The 21533-nt window shown below is 35.4% G+C and overlaps 1 protein-coding gene across 3 annotated transcripts in view; it reads left to right on the plus strand.

The window, feature by feature from the left end:
• Positions 1-21533, plus strand: part of VPS50 (VPS50, EARP/GARPII complex subunit) — a 126092-nt gene that overhangs the window by 11764 nt on the left and 92795 nt on the right. For 2 of the 3 annotated variants that reach the window (XM_003782671.2, XM_023518795.1), the window contains exons 3-9: positions 7755-7877; positions 9036-9107; positions 11414-11467; positions 12296-12366; positions 13016-13133; positions 13215-13250; positions 14435-14517. In XM_003782671.2, coding sequence (XP_003782719.1) covers positions 7755-7877; positions 9036-9107; positions 11414-11467; positions 12296-12366; positions 13016-13133; positions 13215-13250; positions 14435-14517 — 557 coding nt within the window. The remainder of the gene's footprint in view (positions 1-7754; positions 7878-9035; positions 9108-11413; positions 11468-12295; positions 12367-13015; positions 13134-13214; positions 13251-14434; positions 14518-21533) is intronic. The other variant, XM_023518793.1, reaches the window with a different exon arrangement.

Below are 21533 nucleotides of genomic sequence, written 5' to 3' on the forward strand. Positions count from 1 at the left end.
AAAAAAAAAACCAAAAGTACTAGTATTCAGAACCTTGTAAAATCTACATCTAGGCTTCACATTACAAACCTGAAAAAGAGTACTGATAGTAATATTGGTTTATTAGTTTTTACTGAAATACTGCCTCCTGAGTATTCTTTAAGGTTAAGGTTTTTTTTTCTTTCAGTCATTGATTTAATTAACTTGTAAAACCAAATAGGACTTAGCTGAGTTTACTGGTGTGCGATTGGTTTACTCTTTGATTTTTTTTTTTATGGAAGAAAAATACAGGATGAAGCAATAAAGGGAATATCTGTTGTAGTCAAAATTTGAGCATCTGTTTATCTAAATATAGGAAAGTATTTTTGTTTTTATATTTTATCCACTCAACAAATATTTATCGAGTACCTCCCTAGCCTGTAACATTTCTATTATATAACATTTGGGCAGAATGTTTTCTATAATTTGTAGTACTTCTACAGGGTCCAGTGAATGGATTTGACTTGACGTCTTAGCGTCAGTGAAAAGAATTCTAAAACCACACATTTCACTGGCAAGCTTGATTTCCAGATCATCACCAAGCTGTGTGGAAAGCGGGCTGGAATAACAGCCAGGAGACCTAGGTTCAGTTCAGTTCATTGAAGAGAAGCCATTTTAATGCTTCTTGACTCAGTTTCTTTATTTTGGAAAAGATGCGATTGGTCTGGGTAATATTGTAGAGCCCTTTAGCTCTAATGTTTTATGCTTTCTATATTGTAATATTTGCAGGAGAAATATAAGAAGTATACATTTAAATATACCAAGCAGTTTTTAGAAGATGAAGGTGTTGCTCTCTGTATTAGACAGGGTTAGTATTGAGGTTTATAACTGGAAGACTTGGTTAACTTTAGTAATTGTGATAGTATTAAGTTTTATTTGGGACAGATATCTTCCACAGATGGTACCAAGCTATGATGGTTCTGCAAAATCTTCAGAGTTTTCCTTAGGTGTTCCTGGCTAATAATATTTAGCTACTTTCTTTTTAACAGTAATGAAATTATGCTTCTCATGGCTTTCATATACTCTTGAGTTTCTTAATCCTTCTTTCATAGCAAATCCTTTAAGATCATTCATGGAGTATATTTGGCAAACATTTGTGAAGCCAAGCAGTTACTCATTGTTCAAGATAAAACGAAGTACGAGACTCTGTTCCTCCCTCAACTGAATGAGGGAGCCAAGCAGAAATAGCTAATTGCAGATTAGTGTCAGCACAGCAGAGACCCAGCACAGCAAGGAGAGGACTAGTGGTAGGGAGAAGGGAGTGCAGGGTGGCTTCAGAGATGCCGATTAATTTCTTTTAGGAAGATTATAGGTTTATAGGGTGAATTGTTGAGTGAAGGCTGGAGATCAGGATGCTTATTTATTAAGAAGATAAGAACATGAGGTGAAGGAAATGGAGAAGGGTTAAATTTGAGGGATATAAGCAGCATTTAGGATCGAGGATTTTATTGGATGTGGAAAGTGAAGGAAGGTGCTGCGATGTCTTTTCTCAAGTAGTATTTCTCCTGTTATAGAGAGGGTCTGATAAAATGTTTGAAAACTACAAGAAAAACAAAGCATCACCCTAGATTTTTCTTCCTGTATCAATTTGAGATGTATTTTCTGTGTTAGCCTGGAAAAAACAGGCATGTGGCAAACAGCTCAGTGTTCACAAAGTCAAGAAATAGTTTTTTAAAGATAGCTTTTCTTCTCTTTTTTGGAAAAAGAAATGATTTCTCTTGAGCTGTTATCTCTGTTTTCCTTTTCATAGAAATAAATTTAGGAAAATATTGATAAAATTATAACCATGTCCTGAGCTTGGTTTTGTATTTTTAACCATTAAATAAGAGAATTAAATAAAAATATTCAGCAAAATACCAAATGTGAAATTTTTGCTGTCTAATTTTGTGATTTTATTTCATGTAAATAACAGTACATTTATGTGAACAAAATCAGTTTTTATTCATGAGCTAGTTCTTTAAAAAACAAATATAAACTTTCACTGTGTCAAAAGTAATTAAGGTACATTATTTTTATCACGTGTTATAAAGCTGGATTAAAATAACACTGTACAGTAACTTACTTTCTTATTTTCTGTGAATCATTTTGCTGTAACCATTTAAATTGTAACATCACCAGTTCTCCACTAGATGGCACTGAAATCCCGAAGAAAAATAGGGTCGGCTTTAAAAAAGCTATGTTTTGTTTAACACACACACACACACACAGAAACTGATGAACCGGCTATCTTTGATGGATTATTATTGTTGTTGTAGTGGGATTTTAAGAAAATGTGCCATTTCCCCATGTAATCAGACATCTGGCAATTCATTATAAACTTATGTGGTATATGATTTTAGGATATCTGTGATCTTGAAATAGGTTTTGAGTCCTGTTTTGTTTGGAAACAGATCAAACCTATTTCTGCTCAGTGATTTATGACTTATATGATACTGATTGAATATTGAAAACTTCATGTTTTCTTCTTCCTTTTAGCTCTGTATAGATTTGGGGGGCTAAACATGTTTTGCTTTCAGCTAGAGCTCTAATGAGGTATTAACTTCGGTACGAATATGGCTTCTGTTTTTAGAATTTATTATAACAGAATAGCTTTTTTATGTTGGCCGATGAAGAAATGCAAACAGCAAAAAAAAAAAAAAATACCTTTGATATGATGTTGTGGCAAACACAGATTCATGCATTACAGGATCAGAACTGCTCCCCTTTTTCCCTCACACTTAGTCATCGAGGTATATAATCAGCTTCTAATGAAAAGGAACTGTGATTTAATAACCTAAGTCAGAAGGGGGAGTTGGTTTGCATTTTGTTTTTTGTTCTATAAATTTTCTTTAGGGTTTTGAAACCTGACCTAGGAAATGAAGAGTTTTGCATTCATCTTTTTGTTTGAATAAAAACCCACTGTTGAAGATTATGAATTTCCAAGCTGTTCTTGGGTTTCAAAATTGGGTTAAATTACTTTTCAGAATTGAAGAGAATATTTTAATAATGGTAAGGAAAACTATTAAGCTGTCATAACTAACTTTTTACACTTACGAAAGAGAATAGAGTTGAGAGTCCTGAACTTGGGTTGTTATTTTTAATTAGTGTATTATTTTGGATAATTTTAAAGTAGTGGTTAAATACAAAATTAGTAGCTTCTTTTTTTTCTTCAGAAACTCGAATACATTGCCATGAGAGATGAACTCTTAAATGAGAGATTGCTTTGTAAAGATACGGTCTGGTTCCTTAGAAACCATAAATATACCGGAAATGTTTTATAGCACTTTATATTGGAGGGCTCAAATTGTTTTATGGACTCGAATTCCCAGTTCTCATAAACCTTTTGCTGTTACGTTGAGAGGAGAAGTGGCTTGGCTAAATCAAAGATGTTGACTTAAATTTCTATTATGATTGTTTTTCTTCACTTTTCATAAACTTACATTTATGCTATACATTTTTATGTGTATGTTCTTGTAGCTTTATCTCTGAGATGATCAAAGGAGAAAAATAGCCTAGGTAGCAGTCTGTGCATCCTGACGGTGTGTTGTGACTGCTGGAAAAACCAGCCTCTAAAATATTGAATCACTTCTTTGTTGTCTGCCGCTCTCCTAAAATAATCCTGCTGGGTTTATTATGTTAAGGAAATATTGACTGTGTTTGATACAGCGTCTGGGACAGTGATTTGTGTTAAGATACCTTCTTTTTGGTAAAAGGAAATGTGGTTCTAATATATATCAAAACATATTGGATTTAAAAAAATCTCAATTGTTGCATTTTATTGCCTCTTGGTGTCCATGCAGGCTCTCCCCTGTGACATTCTTCTTCCCTGCGGTGAGCCGTCCTTTATTGCTTAAACCTGTTGTACGCTTTTCCTATATAATGTTTTTACTTAGGATTTGCTTGATATTTGTAACCCTGTTTCCCCAATTTTTAAGTTTGACATTGTGCCTGTTCTTATGGTTTCCAAATGCTGCCTCTTCATCAAATGTGAACTCACCCTTCATTTTGTTTATACTTCCTTCAGTTTGACCTGGCGTTGTCATTATTTACTTATACATCTGACCTTCCTATTATTTCAGAGACTGTTTGAAGGAAGAGCTAAGCTGTATTTTACTCATTTTTGTTTCTATATGACCTAGTCTGGGGAATTTTTACAGGGTGGGAATTAAAAAATTATGTGTTAAGTGGAATTATGTTGAATGGTAAAATTTTAGAATTTTGCCAGGGCTGGTTAGTTTCCAAATGATAGGATGGGAGAGGACTTTGGTTTGTTCCTTTTTGGCTTTTGTACTTTTATTTTCCCTCCTCTGCAGTTAAATCCATTAATTATAGTTTTCTGCAGCCCTACTTCTAGGATAGCATTGATGGGCTTTATGTGCTTTATTTGAGGTGTAGTGGATTGCCGTTGGCAGGCAGGTTGTGGCATGTTTGATAGTCTGTGGCTGTTGATAAATCATTTTTGCATTTTCAACTTTTACAGAACATTGATGCCTCTGTTATTGTTAATTTGTACTTATTAGTTACTTACTATGTGACACAAAATTTACTGTAAAAACCGTGTTATTAATATAACAAAGGTTGGCAAGACTGCAATTTTATCCTAAACTTAGCTTTTAAATATTTTATATTATTGTAACTTTTTTTTCTTAAATCATGTTTTAATAGGGTATGGGACATTTCATTTGGTATTCTTTCCCCTGGTTTTACCTTTTAATGTTTTTGTAGGAAGTTTTTTGTTCATTTTGTTTTCTGTAAAGTTTTGTTTCACGCCTGTGTATTGGCTCGCCAAATTAATTCTGTTTTAGGCAAAGAACTGTGTCTTTTTCTACATCTCTAGTCCTAGGAAATCAGTTTATATTAAATTACAGAGTAATTGTGTTAAGAATATGCAATCTGGTTGCTGCTGTTTATTTTTCTAATTTGCATGCATAAAATATTCCTAAATCATTTAACAGTTATTGTTTTTTTCTAGTTAAAGGAAAGAAACCTTTTATTAAGAGTTAGTGGAAAATTTGTCAGAACCAGAACACATTATCTTTTCCTTTCATTTTGTCCTGTATTCCTTGTTTTGTACTATTAGCTGTGTAAATTAATTTTAGCTTGATCAGTGATTGTTATCGATGTTGTACTTTGGCACTACGGAACATAATGATGGAGAATAAGGAGAAATCTCAGTTCTCAAGAAATATGTAGTTTAATTGAGCAGGCAGCTCTCACACTGATGAACTGTTTGGGGAACGAGTAGAAGCAGATTCTCACGGACTGCAAATGCAATAATACTAACAAGAACAGGACGATCTGGATTCCAGGCAGAGTGGAGTTTGCCTGAATGAGTTCAGATGTATATTTTCACATAGAAACTACCAAATTGTCTGAAAGGAGAGGGCATTTTATAGGCATACAGTGTTGGCACTGGTTTGGAATTCTGTTTTGTGTGCTACGTTTTTTCCCTGCCTTTCTAGGTTTTATTCCTCTCCTTAGTCCAGGTTTCTTACACTCAGAGAATCAAGTGTTTCATGTCAGTTCTTTGAAATTATATGGGTTTATCTGCTCTCTGTGATACGAATCGCTTACTTCCCTAAGAAAGAATAGCATTTGCCCTTTTACATACGTGTACAGATAATACTTTTTCTACAGATACGTCGCATTTTTGAAATGTATGCTTGAGAGATATTTATAAATGAAATCACGTTTTGCCTCTGGCTTTCTTGATAACCTTAGATATTTGTTTCCCTGCTATTATGAGAGCATGTGTGTGTGTGCACGCATGTGTGTGTGTCTTTCACAGGTGATAAAAACTAGGCATGAGGAGACTAAATTGCCCAGTTGACAGAGTTGCAGTTAAAACTTAAGTGTCTTTACCTACTTACTTTATGAAGAACCTCAGCATGGTGTTATGTGTCACTGGCAATTTACACATTTAAGATGGAAGTAATAATTGGAGTCTATTTGAATTTTTGGCATGGCTCTGTATCTGATTTTTCAAATCTTAATATTTTAAATCTTGAAATATTTTTTCTTTTGTGGTGTCACCTGAGTTTACTTGCTCAGGACGCTGCCCAGTTTGTAGGGAGCAACACTGCCGTCTCCCCCTGCGGGCTTTATTCTCTCCCCCGGCTTGTGGCATTTAGAGCTGGTATTTTAAAATGCCTGTGGACTTTCAGAGGAGATTGCCGGGAATTTCTGACCTCTGCTTCTGTTTTATGTCTCACTGTTATTTCTTATTTTCATTGGGTGCGTGGAGGTTTGGAGGTTGCCTGTTACTGGCTAGTTGGGGACCTTCCCTTGCACAAGTGGTGTGGATTTAATCCAAGTCTGTGCATCAGCACCACTGTCCGGGATGCTAAGTGGATTAGTGTGTTACAGGTAAACCTCCAGCAGAGTGCAGCTCCTGTTGTTAGGACCCGGGGTTTCTTACTATGCTCATAGAATTGAATTGCATGTTGAATCAGTGATGACCATATGTTTGGCTATTTCTTGTCAGTGTATTTTATACATTAGCTTCATAGAAAAGAGGCATTTTCTTTTCCAAGCAGTTTTGATTATGCAGGCTTGATTTTTTGGTCTGACTTTGCCTTCTCTTTTAAATGTATTAGAATTTTTTAAAAGGTATTGGAATTTTAAATTTTAAACAGTTATCTATTCTCTTTAGTCTCAGATGTAGTTATAATTTTTTTAGCTTGAACTTACTTATAGTTAATAATTTCACAAATATCTAAGTTAAACTCTGAAAGATACCCAAGCGAGGCTCTTTTTATAAATGTAAAATATGCCTAGTAATTAAATAATCTAGACTATCTCTATTTGGAAAATAATATCCTTTAACTGACCAGATAATTTTTGTGCATTTAATTAGTATTTTTGTTAAGTATTTTAACGACTATAAAATGATTTTAAATTATAATTATTGTTTTGTGTACATAAATGCATTTGAGGTTAAATTGAATAAAAAATCAAATGGCTAACTTGTTTTATGTCTATAATAATGTCTTAATTAACTGGGGTGGTAGGGGACAGGGTACCTGAACTATTAAAATTTTCCAGTTAACTACAAGTTTATTATGCAGTGAAATTGTATAGGATAAGGATGCTGACACAGGGCTAGAGATTTGTCTGTCAAGCTCCTTCTTGTTGTATAAATCCACTGAAGCCATATTGTTAGAAAGAAAGCATTTTATAAAATACAGAACTTTACGTATATGATCAGGTCACTAATTGCAGCTATGCAGGAAGCCTTGGAGGATTACAGAACTGAACTTGGGACCCTTTTTGGGAGCTAGTATTTCTTAGCTGAACATGGATTTTTTAGCAGAGGTGGGAGTCTGCTGCTCAGGGTTCCAATCCTCATTGTGGCCTAGCAGTCACGAGGTGTTCTTCCCTAATTTGTTGTAGGGAGGCAGATTTTAGAACATTGTTAGATGGCAAGATGTAGCTATGTGAAATATGTGTCTTAGGTAGTCACTTTTTTCCTTTCGTTAAACGTTTAAATTCTTTCAACTTTGTTGACACTCAAGGAATAAAATCTGAATTTTTGAACTGGCTATTTTTTTTTTCTCCAATAGATGAGTTAGTTTTTAGTCTTTGGCTATTTCTTAATTTTCCTTGAACTTTTCTGGTTTCTATTAGTTTGTATCCTTGGTGAGAATGGTTCCCAGAATATATGTGACTGTTCACATAGGTAGATGATCATTTATTTCCAAGCAGATGAAATTTTAAAATCTACAGGTGCTGTAATTGTGGCTTCTTTTTTCTTAAAGGAAGAATTCAGGGAACTTCGAGAACAGCCATGTGACCCTCAAGCTGAACAAGAGCTTATTAATAGTATTGAACAAGTATATTTTTCTGCGGACTCATTTGATATTGTTCAATATGAGCTGGAGGTAAAAAAAAAAAAATCATCAAAATATATTTAAAGCCCATTTTGTTTAGTGACTGAATTTGTGAGATTTGAATTTGGGTACATTTATGTACTTTTTGGTACCAGACAGAACAGGTCTGTGATTATCATGCTGTGATTAAATGAACTGTTGGCATTGCTTAAAGATGAAATTATCTTTTAACACGTAATTTCTAGGGCGGCACCTTTGGCTCAAAGGAGTAGGGTGCCGGTACCATATGCCAGAGGTGGTGGGTTCAAACCCAGCCCTGGCCAAAAACTGCAAAAAAAAAAAAAAAGGTAACTTCTAGTACAATCGAAGAATATTGGTAGGGGAAACATTTCTATATTTTTGGTTTTTGATGGTTAGCATGCAGTGGGTTAGTATACTTTATCTTGGCAGAATATGTTTAGAAAAGTTCTAAGACTTTTCTCTTGAGTGTGTATATAATTGTTTAGTCATGATAAAAATTCCTATGCCATATTGTTTATAACATTGGCATTTCAAGTTTATAGGACATTCAGAATAGTAAGATTCATTTTTAGATAAAAGCAAATGCTGTATGCACACATATTTTTAGATAGTACCTCCCAGGTCAGCCAATCCCCAAGCCATGGTGAAGGTTCATCAGTCAGTTGACTGGAGTCTGTTTCTTCATCTACACACTGGGATGCATTTTGGTTGGCTTCCCATACTGCCCTCTGAACACTGGAGAATGTGGTCCATCAACTGCCACTGCCACAGTGCAGTGCATACCTTCCATAAGACTTTGGATGGGAAATCTTTTCTGAGTTCTGTCATAGGCAAGTAGGGTATATCTGTGCTGGTGGAGTGAGGACTAACGTTAGGGACTTTTTGACATTTTCCAGTCACAGGCCCTGGAAGCAGTTTCTCCAGCCTTAGGGGCCGGGGCTCCCGTGGTCGAGGGGGTTCTCGGAGGAGGCTGGGTGAGGGATGCAACCACGTGTCATATGATAAAGATGTGTTGGCTTTAGTGGCTGGAGTCTCAGGAGGAAGGTGGGAGGACAGGAAACGGGGAGGACAGTGGGATGTGACACTGTTTAGCATGCACAGATTCTAGTTCGCTAGTCAGAGGTATCCACATAAATGAAACGGAATTAATTTATTTTTCACTCTTCATTTATGAATTTTTTTCTGTAGAAACTTCCACCTGTTCTCAATTTGCAAGAATTAGAGGAGTACAGAGACAAGCTGAAACAACAGCAAGCTGCAGTAAGTAAAAAACACAAACAACAAACCCACATTTCTTTCTGACAAAACAGTAAATGAAACACAACAGAGAGGTGGAATGTTTGCAGATTTGTGGTTTTTAACTAATATATTAACATAGAAACTAATCTCATTCTCTATTATGACTTTGACTCGAGTGTTATATGTACATTACAATTTAGTGCCCATGGTTTTCCTTATGTTGTTTTGATAGATTTGCTTCTAGAACTTGGAGTTTTCTCTCTGGAATCTTAAACATGATCAAAGCACTTTGACCCCTTTTAAAATTAGTAAATACCTTTAGGCTCCTCATCATGGTATATAACTACACAACCATCGTTCTGTAATGGTATATTCTTATATTGGAATAAAGGCCCCCACTTCTAGTTGAAATTTTTCTAAGAGAATGAGGGCTGAGATTCGGAAAGTCTGAGTTGTCGTTACTGTTTGACAGTGACAGTGGGCAAGTCATTTAACCTTATGAAGCCTCTTTTGTTCCGTTTGTAAAGTGGTAGGTTAAGCCTGTGTTTTTCTCTGATGTGATAACATTCTGTAATTCTGTTGTTTCCTTCACGTTAGGCTGAACTCACTTTATGAAATTTGGACTTCACTGTAGAAGATTAATGTGATCTTATTAAGTTTTTCAGCTAAAAAAAAGCAATAGTCATAGATTTATCTGAGTTTATGATATGATTTTTAATAATGCATCTGGCAAATAAAGGACGATGTCTCTTTTCTCTTGCACCCAGAAGACTCAGTGGGTGCCAGAGTAGCAGCAGTAGCATAGGGCAGCCTTGGGCAAAGGAAGGAAGGGGCTTGAGCTCTAGGGGGTTGGGTAGTAAAAATGGAATGTCCCTTTGGAGAATGAGATTTCAGTGGTTGGTGGTATCTTTTACCTTCTCTTGGCTTCAACATTTTAAAGTACTCTTCCATTGTGTATCTCATGTGATAGTATTTTTTTGGGGAATTAGGCCCACCTGAAGGCCACATGGTGGCCTTGGGAATTTCATAAACCTAGCCTTGAATCCTGGCCTTGCAGCTAATTAACTGCTGGACTGTGTATGAGTTACCATTGCTTTTAAGACTGCTCATCAGGAAAATGAGAAAATGTGGAACCCGTCTGGTTGGATTGTCTGAGACCTAATCGGGATGACGGAGGAAAAGCTGTTAGTAATATCTGCTGGTGGAGCACAGAGTAACTGCGTCATCTATTTTTTAACCCTATTTAGTAAAATCAGGTGGTGTCTATGTGCATTTATACAAATTCATATATGTCAAAATTATGGTACAGAGTGCGAACTTACTGATTTTATTTTCTTAATCATGGCTCCTATTTGAGTTGTTCTTACAGGGGTTGTATTATCTTAATTTATTACTAGACAGTCCTGTGGGATCTTTGGAATTCTTAAAATGATATTTAGGATTACAGTTGATATTTCTTCATTGATTGATGTCTCAAAGCTATTTAAAGTTTGATTTCCTTAATCTTAATGAAATCCCTCTTTCCAGACAAAAATAATGAGTCTACCTAGAAATTAATTCACATAATTTCAAAGATGTTTGAAGCAGATTAAGAAAGTGTGAACAGATTAATGCAGTAATTTAATGTGTGTGCAATGTTTTAATCCCAGTGGGCTTGGGGAAAGAAGCCAGTTTGGCTTCTTGAGGATTCACTAAATACCTTCAGTGGGCTGTGCTTCATGCTAGCTGTGGTATCTGTAGTTGACAGGGGCCCTGAAATTGCGGAATAGGGCCTTAATGTTCAAAATCGTTCTTAATTCTCACTTGGGCACATTAACATTATTTGTGGGATCCCTTAGATATAGCATTCCAGAAATCATGTTTTCAACTTTTCAGAAGTAGTGGGCTGACCTACGTGTCTTCTTATGTGTTATAAATAATCTAAAGGGCACAAGCAAGTTCTGTTTTTATCATCTCTATAAATTCAATTGGTCAAAAATTTTCCTTAACAGATTCATCTTTTTAAGTCAAATTCTACATAGGCTTAAAATGGTTACCCTGTATGCATGTTAGTTAAATCAGATAGTGACACTCATTTATTAACAGTAACGATCACTTATGCAGTTTCTATTAAGGACTAGGTGCTCTGCTGTGTTCTTTATCATACTACCTCTTGTACTAATTCGATAGCCTGGGGAAGTGTGTATGGCTATAGCATGCCACTATCTTTTCTAGAAGTTATTTGGAAGACCCATGGGATATTCTTGTAAAAAATAAAAATATAAAATGTAATAGGAAGCATGAGGCCTTTTCTTTTACTTCCTTTGTTTGATTGCATGTTCTTATAGGTCTCTAAAAAAGTAGCAGATTTAATCCTTGAAAAACAGCCTGCTTATGTAAAGGTAGGATAATATTTGTTATTTTTTATAGTACATGTAAAAAATGGTTGAGTGATTTATACTTGAAACTGTTGGGATATTGCAATTATTCTGTCCATAGTTCTATAGCAATGCAGTGACTCTTTCTGGTGTGTGGGTGTATGTATACATCAGTTTTTCTCTTTCATTTGGGAGAATTTGCCCAACTGAAGAAGTGAAAAGCTGTTCTATATGATTCTAAAGTAATCTTTTGTTTTTTCAAACTTTAGAGGAGCCAGTGAAATTGCTTCCATGAACTTTGTAACAAACATATAGATCAGCAGTAATGACCACTAAATGGCAATATAACAGTCTGGCTAGAAAACATGATACATTTGGAACTGTCTAGCTGAATCTATGTTTTCGTTAGAAAATAAGAGCCTTCAGAATCCTTTGAAATATCTGCCAGTATTCAAATGAAGGCATTCATTGTCAAAGCATCTTAGTAAACAGAAATCACATTTGTCATATCCTTAATTACCTTACGATGTTCTCTTAGGTAGAACTATTGAAACAGGTATATTATTGGTATTTGTTTATTCCTGTCTAAAACAAGTTGGGTCTAGATTTTCATACAAGCAGTACTGACTAAATATTGTCGTTACCTGTCATTGTAAAAAGCAATTGAAAGTAGTCATTTTAAATAATTTTGTGAAAAATATCCTAACAATTTTCAAGTTCAGGTATTTTTGTTGCTATTTTGTGTTCTGAGCAGGCTTTTCTTTGTAACCCACTAGAGTTTCTGTTACAGTATCATATGAATGAGAAGGAAAAATAAAATGCCTCCAATAACCTTATCTAATCTTTCTATAGGAACTTGAAAGAGTTACCTCATTACAGACAGGTCTTCAATTAGCTGCTGTTATCTGCACAAATGGGAGAAGGTATTGCTTTTGATTTTTTTTTTTTTTTGGAAATTTTTTTTTCTTTAAACTGGAAAATATTTCAGGGACAATTATGAAATCTATCACTGATAATTGATTTTTTATCATGGCTGTGGTTTCTAGAAAATCATTAAGTGAACATAACACTGCACTACGAGGGCTTGTGGGAAATATCTACAAATTACTATTTTTGCGTTGGTCAGTGCTTTTCAAACTATTTGTGGTGAAGCAGCAATTTTTTTCTTTTCTTTTTAAATTTCCATTCTGTCACAGGCTGTTATTTTTGTGAAATGCAGTAAAAAACAATTACTAGAAAGTGAAATTTCAGAAACCAGACGTACAATATAGTCTTACGTTTTTAAATTATTAGAGTCTCAAAGAATAAAATTATTCTGCTTTTGCCCTAAGTGTTTTTAAATGCTTATTATCTCCATTTCTGTACTCTCTTGGACCACTAGCAATTTATGGATTGGCACTAGTCCTGCCATGTTTTGATTAATGCTGGTCTAGACTGAGCCTTTAATAAGTTTGTCACATAGTAGTGGCCACAATCCCCAGTTTTAGTGATCTGGGTCCCTGCCTCATTAGTTGCCTGATTTTTCTGTGTGGATAGTAGGAAATTTTAACTATTTATTGTTCATTTTTGCAGACACTTGAATGTTGCGAAAGAAGGTTTTACTCAAGCTAGTTTAGGCCTTCTTGCAAATCAGAGGAAACGTCAGTTGCTGATTGGACTTCTGAAATCCCTGAGAACTATAAAAACATTGGTATATACAGGTCACTTTTTAAACATTAAAACTTAATTTTGTGGTTGAAACAGATTTTACCTTTGATTTTTGTTTTCTTAGCAAAGGACAGATGTACGCTTAAGTGAAATGCTAGAGGTAAGTTAATACAACTTGGAAATTTGGTGATCTAGTAATAATAATACATAGAAACATTATAGTAGACAAAACCAATATGCATTTTTCTCAAATTGATATGTAGTATAAAGAGCACTTTCAGATATGTAAAAGTGTCTGCTTTAGGCCCCTTTTCTGTTGACATAACATAATGTATCCTTCCTTTAGTGTATATAATATATACTTCATTTGGTAAAACACATTTATTTTGGGAAATATTTACTTTATATTAAACTGGAATTGTAAACTTAGCCTTTTCATTGTATTGCAGTCAAATAGCAGTAAAATGATCATTTGCATCTAAAAAATAGTATTTAAGAAAGATGCAATATTTTAGTTATATTTGGTATCATACGTTAATTGGCTTTCTGAGTGAGCCATCTGTTTTCTCTTTGATGCTTTCTTAGCGTTCTCTGTCTGCTGTCATAAAGTTCACCAAAGCATAATATAATATGTGTGTTTCCTCATAATACTTGAACTCCTTAGGGTAGGTACTCTGTCATTATCTCAGCCTCCTCAGTGATTTGAATTGCATGTGTTGAATTTAGATATGAGCAGAGGGAAAATTTGTTGTGCTTTTCTGTATAATTGTTGCATTACTTCTAAACTATTCCTACTAAACTAGGGTTTGAGAAATCCATGTGAAAAATTCATTTGACATTAAATTGCTGTTAGGGGATAAAAAATATTCTGAGGTTATGAATGAATATTTTACTTTTCCCCAAACTTATTTCCTTGGAACTGTGTACTGATTTCTTGATAGGAGAACTGTTGAATATTGATTACAAATAGAATGCATACTGTTTTGGAGCATTTAAACATTACGAAAGAAGATGTATTAACAGTTAAAACCTACCCTGTGAACCAGCTTATAATTTTAAATAAGCCTTATTCTTAAGTCGTGGTCTCAGAGGACTATTACTGTGTATTTGAGTGAAAAGAATATTTTAAATATTTTTTCTATACATATATTTTAGGCCTAGAACTAGTTGTCCCTTTGTATTTTATTTCTTATCTATCTGTGTTCTAGTCTCTGTTTAAGAGGAATTAAAATTCTCTGATGCTGCAACTTTCGGTTGAAGTATGAACAGAGGTGTGTTTTTTATGGGAGGTGTTAAGAAAAAAAGTGTTTCTAGTCTAGTGACTTCTGTCATTGTCACCCTAAGGAGGAAGACTACCCAGGAGCTATTCAGTTGTGCCTGGAATGTCAGAAAGCTGCCAGCACTTTTAAACATTACAGTTGTATAAGGTAAGGTAATACCCAAATTTTAAAACTGATTGTATTGTCAGTTTTTGGTGTAGAAATTGTGTAATATATTATACAATGTTAATTTTAAGTGCTGTGTTCTAGGTTAACATTCATATTTACAAATGACCTGTGCAATAAAATTATAAATAATAGTTCTTAAGGTACTTTTTAATCCTGTCTCTTCTTGTAAGCTCATTGAAATTCTTCTTTCTCATCTGATTTCATTTTTATAGAGTAGTAGACAGGAATAAATTCCCCTGTTCATGCCTCCATGGCATCTTTTGGGAATTCTTCCTCCTTAACCTTGCTCCGCTTATAAATATAAATATTATTATAGCATGTTCTTAAAATCTAGAAGGTTCAAGTGTTTGGTTCATCGTGATAAATCTTTTGGAAAATCGAAACACGATTTCAGTTTGTATACTTATCCTTGTAATATTTAAGTGTGTTACATCTTTTGTTTGATTGTTATGAAACGTATAATGCAAAAATGGCTGCTGTATCTTTTGCTATTAGTTCTAACTTTATTAATACATTTTTGGTTTACTTAAAATGAAAGGTTTGTGTTAATTGTAATAATACCTTGGGGAGGCTCTAATCCCTTTGGTGTAATTTCCATCATTCTTCGAAAGCCATTATAAATAAAATATACAAGTTAAATAAAATAGTGTGTTGGCCAAGCACACTCAGTTTTAAATTAAATCTATGCTATCCAGAATGCAGCCCTTTAGTTCTCTACTATGGAAATTCTGGCATTTTTTTGAGCAGGACTCACTGATGTTATAGATGCTGGTTGCTAGTATCTGAAAAATTAATGTATTGGGGTAGAGCAAAACAAGTTTGAATTAAATATTTTCTTTTGATATGCTCTCATATCATAGGTCTTTGCTGAGTGTAGGATAAAGGCTAGGTATTTTTCTCCCAGAGCTGCTATTTAAATATTTGGTTTTTTTTCTTTAAGATCATGCTGATCGAAGTGACACATTTTTTATTTGATTAGGGTATGCATAGTTGTGTAGTACCAGTGATAGTCTGGTTTTCTCCATTTTGAGAGTAATTAGCTCTCAAAACTTGATGATGGGCGGTGCCTGTAGATCAGTGGGTAGGGTGCCAGCCACATGCACCGAGGTTGGCTGGTTCAAACCTGGCCCAGGCCAGCTAAAACCACGACAACTGCAACAACAAAAAAAATAGCTGGGTGTTGTGGCAGGCCTGTAGTCCCAGCTACTTGGGAGGCTGAGGCAAGAGAATCACTTAAGCCCAAGAGTTGGAGGTTGCTGTGAGCTATGATGCTTTGGCACTCTACCTGGGGTGACACCTTGAGACTCTGTCTCAAAACCAAAAGAACAAAAAACTTGAAGATTTCACTTAACCTTATTAGATTAAGTGAATGGAAAATTGGCTGTATGTTGAATGTATTTAGAAATTTCTAACAAGGCATTTTGGGCCCTGAGAAAACACACCTCTTTGAACTAGAGCATCTACTTGGTTCGTCTTGTGGTGACGAATCTATTATAGTGATAACAGCTCATGTACTGGGTGACAGTAACTCAGGCGGTTATATGTGTTACTGAGTGTTAACTATGGACAGGTGCTTAGCTTTGGAATTGGTAGTTTAGTGGTGAACCACATAATGCAATCATAAGCCCTAGTTTTATAAAAGAACATAATCCGCCAAGAAGGACGGTGGGCATGAGTGGAATTGGGCTGGAGAGGAAAGAAATTACCCATGTGGTAGTATCACTGGGCCCCATGAATAAAATCTGTGTTGTACCAATGCCAGGCAAATGAGCACTGAAAATGGCTCCCTACTGGATTTATAGCATCAAGGAAATCATAGTTGACCTTGTTGGGGACAGATTGGATGGGATTTGGTTAAGGTATACGTGAGGAAATTTTGTGGTAAGAATAGGTGTGGAATTCTGAAGGAGAAACTTAAATAATTGAAAATCGATGGGAGAGAGGGAGAAGTTGAAAGTAAAATAGAGAACAGAATAATATCCTCAGGCTTTATGGGGATTATAGCAGGGATTGACTTTGAAAAGGTCAGCATCTATGGAAAGAATGGATATGGAATTTCAGGGCAGAAGATTGAGGGAGCAGGTGATACGTTAGGAACTTTATATATAATTAAAAATTCTATTTTAGCTATGCTGTAGTAAATAGCTCACATGATGTGAGTTAACTGTAAAAAATGTCTTTGAAAGAATTTGGACTTTTTATAGTTGGTGTGAAGTAGCTTCTAAAGACTTTTCCATTAATGTATGTCGTTAGACGTAGAGGAGGTATGGCTACAGTTATCAGACACGGTAAAAAGCCTCAAACAAAAAGATCCTCCACTGAAAAGATTTAAATTAATAATTTTTTTAGGTAACAATAGTACATAAGAAGCATGCTATGCTTACATATTTGAGTCATGTATAATTATAAGAAAAAATTGGTGATATTCTCTACAGATAGGTAAAAATGCGTCACAAGTACATCCAGATGTTCTAAGGAATACATTGTAATGGGATTTTACAGTAGAACAGTCATTTCCCAGGAAAGCCGTTCGAGTTGTTAACTTGGTGATTTAGTGAGAATGTTAGGGCGACTTAGCAGAGCTATCAGTTGGAGCTGTGTGGCAGTGATGACCGCCCCTCTGCCAGCATGTCCTCCTACCCCTGGGCTGGCACAGTTTCCTTTGCCAGGCACCGTTCTCCCTTTGCAAGTCATCTTACTCTTTTGTTCCCAGTTGGGAAAGTGTAGTAAGTTCGTTTGCAGCTTTTGTAGATAACGTGAAGTAAGATACAGTGATTGATAATGTGGGACAAGTTGAGTCTACAAAGATCAAAGACATTTTGTTCTAGCATGCTTTTGTCTCTCTGAATGAGATGGGCCTCATTTGTTCTGTGCATTTATGGTTCGTTCTTTTGCTTTTTAAACTCTTGTAAACACTTTGCTGCACCTGTTGGTGAGCTCTCTAGTTGGTCCTGCTTCGACGGGATTCATCTGTACTTTAAACATTTGTTTTATTAACCCAGATGTTAAGAACTTAACCAAAGGAAAGATTTAATCTTTGATTGGACCTGAGTAAATCAGTCACAAATCATTTGACATCCCGGTAATCGTAGGAATGGTAATTAATTTCTAACTGAACTTACGTACTCTTATTTTAACTTTTAAACTTATTTTCACTTTTGTTGATGACTAGAGAATCATGAACGTTTTCCTTTTAGAAATGTTTTTTTTTTTTTTTTTTTTTTTTGGTTGCAGGTGTCATTGTTGTTTGGCGGGTCCGGGCTGGGGATTCGAACCCGCCACCTTTGGTGTATGTGGCTGGCGCCTTAGCTGGTTGAGCCATAGGCGCCGAGCCTAGAAATGTTTTTGAAGAGAGCCACCCCACGATTTAGATCATTTCTGGATTCTTGTGCAGTTCATTTTTTTAAATTTTCAGATGAGTTTATATATACAGGTGCATGCTTGTTGACTTAATTTTTCCTTGATGGATTGTCTGGTTCTCTTTTCTTTTCTAGTCATATGACTCTTTTGTTGCACATAAGGTTTTTGGTAGAGGGTAGAGCAGGCGTCCTCAAACTATGGTCTGCGGGCCACAAGCGGCCTGCCGAGGACATTTATCTGGCCTGCCGGGTGTTTTTGCCGCCACTGCCTGTCCTGCTTAGCGGCTGACTCGTCCCGGGGCCCGCAGTCTGGCCCTCCAACAGTTTGAGGGACAGTGAACTGGCCCCCTGTTTAAAAAGTTTGAGGACCCCTGGGATAGAGACTCTGTGGTCTAAGGAGAAGTACTTCGAAGATCATACAGAACAACATAAGGCTGACTTTTATGATTCCATAAGTTGGAAAAACAGAATTCACATATTTTGCTTCCTCACAAAGAGGCATTGGCTATCTTGTAAGTCTTAGATTATTTAACTAGATAGTTTCCTGGAAGTGCCAAGTGTAATTGGCCCTTTATATCTGGTTTCTGCGACTGTGGATTGAACCAACTACAGACTGAAAATAATTTGGGGGAAAAAATAACAACACAGCAATAAAAATGAACAGGAGGCCAAGGTGGGATGGATTGCCTGAGCTTAGAGGAGTTTGAGACTAGTCTGAGCAGGAGTGAGACCCCATTTCTAAAAAGTAGCCAGGGATTGTGGCGGGTACCTATAGCCCTGGCTGCATGGGAGGCTGAGGCAAGAGAATTGCTTGAGCCCAAGAGTTTGAGGTTGCTGTGAGCTATGATGCCATGGCACTCTCCCAAAGGTGACGAAGTGAGACTCTTTCTCAAAAAAAAAAAAAAATGCAAATGAAGAAAACAGCACAGTATAACTATTATAAGTAATCTTACAATAGAGGTGATTGAAAGCATAAAGGAGGACACGTAATGGTTATATGCAAATACTGTGCCATTTTATATAAGGGACTTGAGCCTCCGAGGATTTGGCTATCCAAGGGCCGTCTGGAACACAGATACGGAGGAACAGCTGTTAAGTTGTGATTCACCCAGGTAGTTGAAAGATGAAAGAAAACTGGCACCTCTGTATTTTCCTTCAGATGTGCTATGTTTCAGCATTTTTAATAAAATCTACTACAGTGCCATTTTTTTCATTTTTATAACTGACAGAGAATATTTTTACCTTATTTGACATGTCCCTAGTTGATTGACAGTTACATAGTTGGGATTTATTGCGAATTGGAGTGTGTTTATGTTAAAGGGGTCTGTGAGTGATACATTTAATTTCTTTTTCACTTGAAATTTACCTAAATTAGTTTCAAGAAAAGTTATTTTTAAAAGTCAAACCTGCTATATTATTATTTCCTATGTAAAAAACTAGTTGAGGGAACCTGAGAGTATTCTGTCTTGTGCACTGAAAAGTTAGCATACTGCCAGTTTAGTTTGGTGAGAGCTGTACTTTAATGTAGATATATTTAATTTCTCATAATTTTGAAAGTGGCCATTTACTTTTTTCTCAGAATATGGTCTTGGCAGTTTAGTGAAAATTACAGATTGTAGAACTTCTTTATATCGTTCAACAACTGGACATGGTTTTTATCTGCAAATACAATAGTGCTAGAGACTTTTCTTCCTCTGTTGTTCTGAAGGGCATTCTAGCAAGGTGTGTCTGCATTCTGTTCTCTAGGCTCGGGTCAGGGACCACCAGGAACCCATCTAAAGTAATGTTTGAACACTGAGTGTTTCTGCAGGGTCAGCAGGTGTGTTAGCCCCATGGGTTGCGTAGATCCCAAGTCCCTTAGCTTGGATACCAGGCTACTCTGACACTGTCTGCTTTCTTTTTATTTCAACTTGTTTTCCTCTGCCTCCCTCCCCATGCTATAATGTTTTTAAAAAATGGGGTATAATATCTACACATGGCAAAAAAAAAAAAAATAATGATAACAAACCAAAGTGTTTTAAATAAAAGGTAAAAATTTTTCTTTTTGCCATTCTCTTTCTGAGTAAACCACTTTTACAGCTTATTATTTTTTCTTGGTAAATGTTGTAATTTTAAACACTACACTAAAATAGTTTTTCCTGACTTATCGTTGTAGGTAAATATCTGTTGTTACCCCATCTGTTTACTTCCCGTAACAAAATGTCAATAGGAGATGGGGCTTTGGTGAACTCCCTTCATTCTCTTGCCTTGTCTACCTGCCAGGTTTTGTTAGTGAGGTCATTATTTTCCTAGGCCAAGTTTATAACATTTATATTCTTTTTGCAACCATAAAAATTAAGTCTTCTCTGCTTTTTTATTGGTTTGCTCCATAAAAATTAAGCTAATATAAATCATTTAACGTATTTTAATTATGTAAATATTATTATGTGCAGAACTAAATAAAGTGATTGGCCTTATAAAAGAGGAAAAGTAATCCTTTGTCTCTAAATGAAAATCAAGGTCCCTTAGTATTTGTTTAATTTCTGTTTCATATTTTTCTTTCTTTTTTTTTTTTTTAGGTTCTATTAAGCTGTTGTTATTTCTTTTATGATATTCTTCTTTTATATATTCCTTTGTCTTGACTTATTATAGTTACCTCTTAGAGAATTTTCTTTTTATATATGGGAGGACATGGAAGCTGAACTTTAAGATTCTGGAATGGTTTTAATTTAATACATTTAACAAATAAATTATCTTTTCCTCAAAACAATGAATGGCATTGTTCACTTGTCTCATAGCTTCTTGTTTTGTAAGACAGAAGTCAGATGCTGTTCTTGTTATTTCATCATAAATGATTTTCTTTTCTTTTCTTTAGAAAGTTTCAGGATTTTCTTTTTTTCCTAGGTGTTCTAAAATTTCACCAGTTCATTTAGAAACATCATCTGTGTCAGACTCTTCACTCTAGAAGTGTGATGATGATAGAGTAAGAGTGAAGGATTATTGACGTAGTGCTTGTCTACATAGGAAGCTGTTACTTATTATACTAAGAGCTTTAAAAATTTATTTGTTCCCTAGAACTTAGAATAACGGGCTGTTAATGTGGGGGCTGTGGAAGAATATGCAAGTAAAAAGCAGAGTACACACACAGAAGACTGTTGAGAATGTTCCAATTGCCAGCGGCCCATCTCTTACACCCCTGCAGGAGTGGGAAATACTGATGTGTATAGAAGTGGGAGGAGAAACTAGGCACGGTTAGCTGTAGCAGCACTGAATGTACGATAATTCTAAATTAGGTTTTAATAATGTGTTCTCATTAGAGATTTATTTTCTAGTTTTTAAAAATTGAATCATGATGATGGTGATAGTGACAGTGGTTATGATAATATTTGAAATTTGGGGACCTTAGATATGTGTCAAGCTGCATACTAATCATTTTCATTATCTTATTTGGTATTCATAAAATATTCCTCAGAGATGGTGGTGTTGTCTCTATTTTTAGATGAGGAAATTGAAATTTTGTCAAGTAGGTAGCAGAGTCGGTATTTAATCTCAAGTCCATTTGAATGCAGAGCCTGTGTTGTTAATCACTACTACACTATATTACTTAGGACTGTAAAAGCTACTGTATGTAATGGGAGTTCATGACTAAGTAGGCCT

The sequence above is a fragment of the Otolemur garnettii genome, unplaced genomic scaffold, assembly GCF_000181295.1.
Source record: "Otolemur garnettii isolate 467f Iridium unplaced genomic scaffold, OtoGar3 scaffold00005, whole genome shotgun sequence".
Taxonomy (NCBI): domain Eukaryota; kingdom Metazoa; phylum Chordata; class Mammalia; order Primates; family Galagidae; genus Otolemur; species Otolemur garnettii.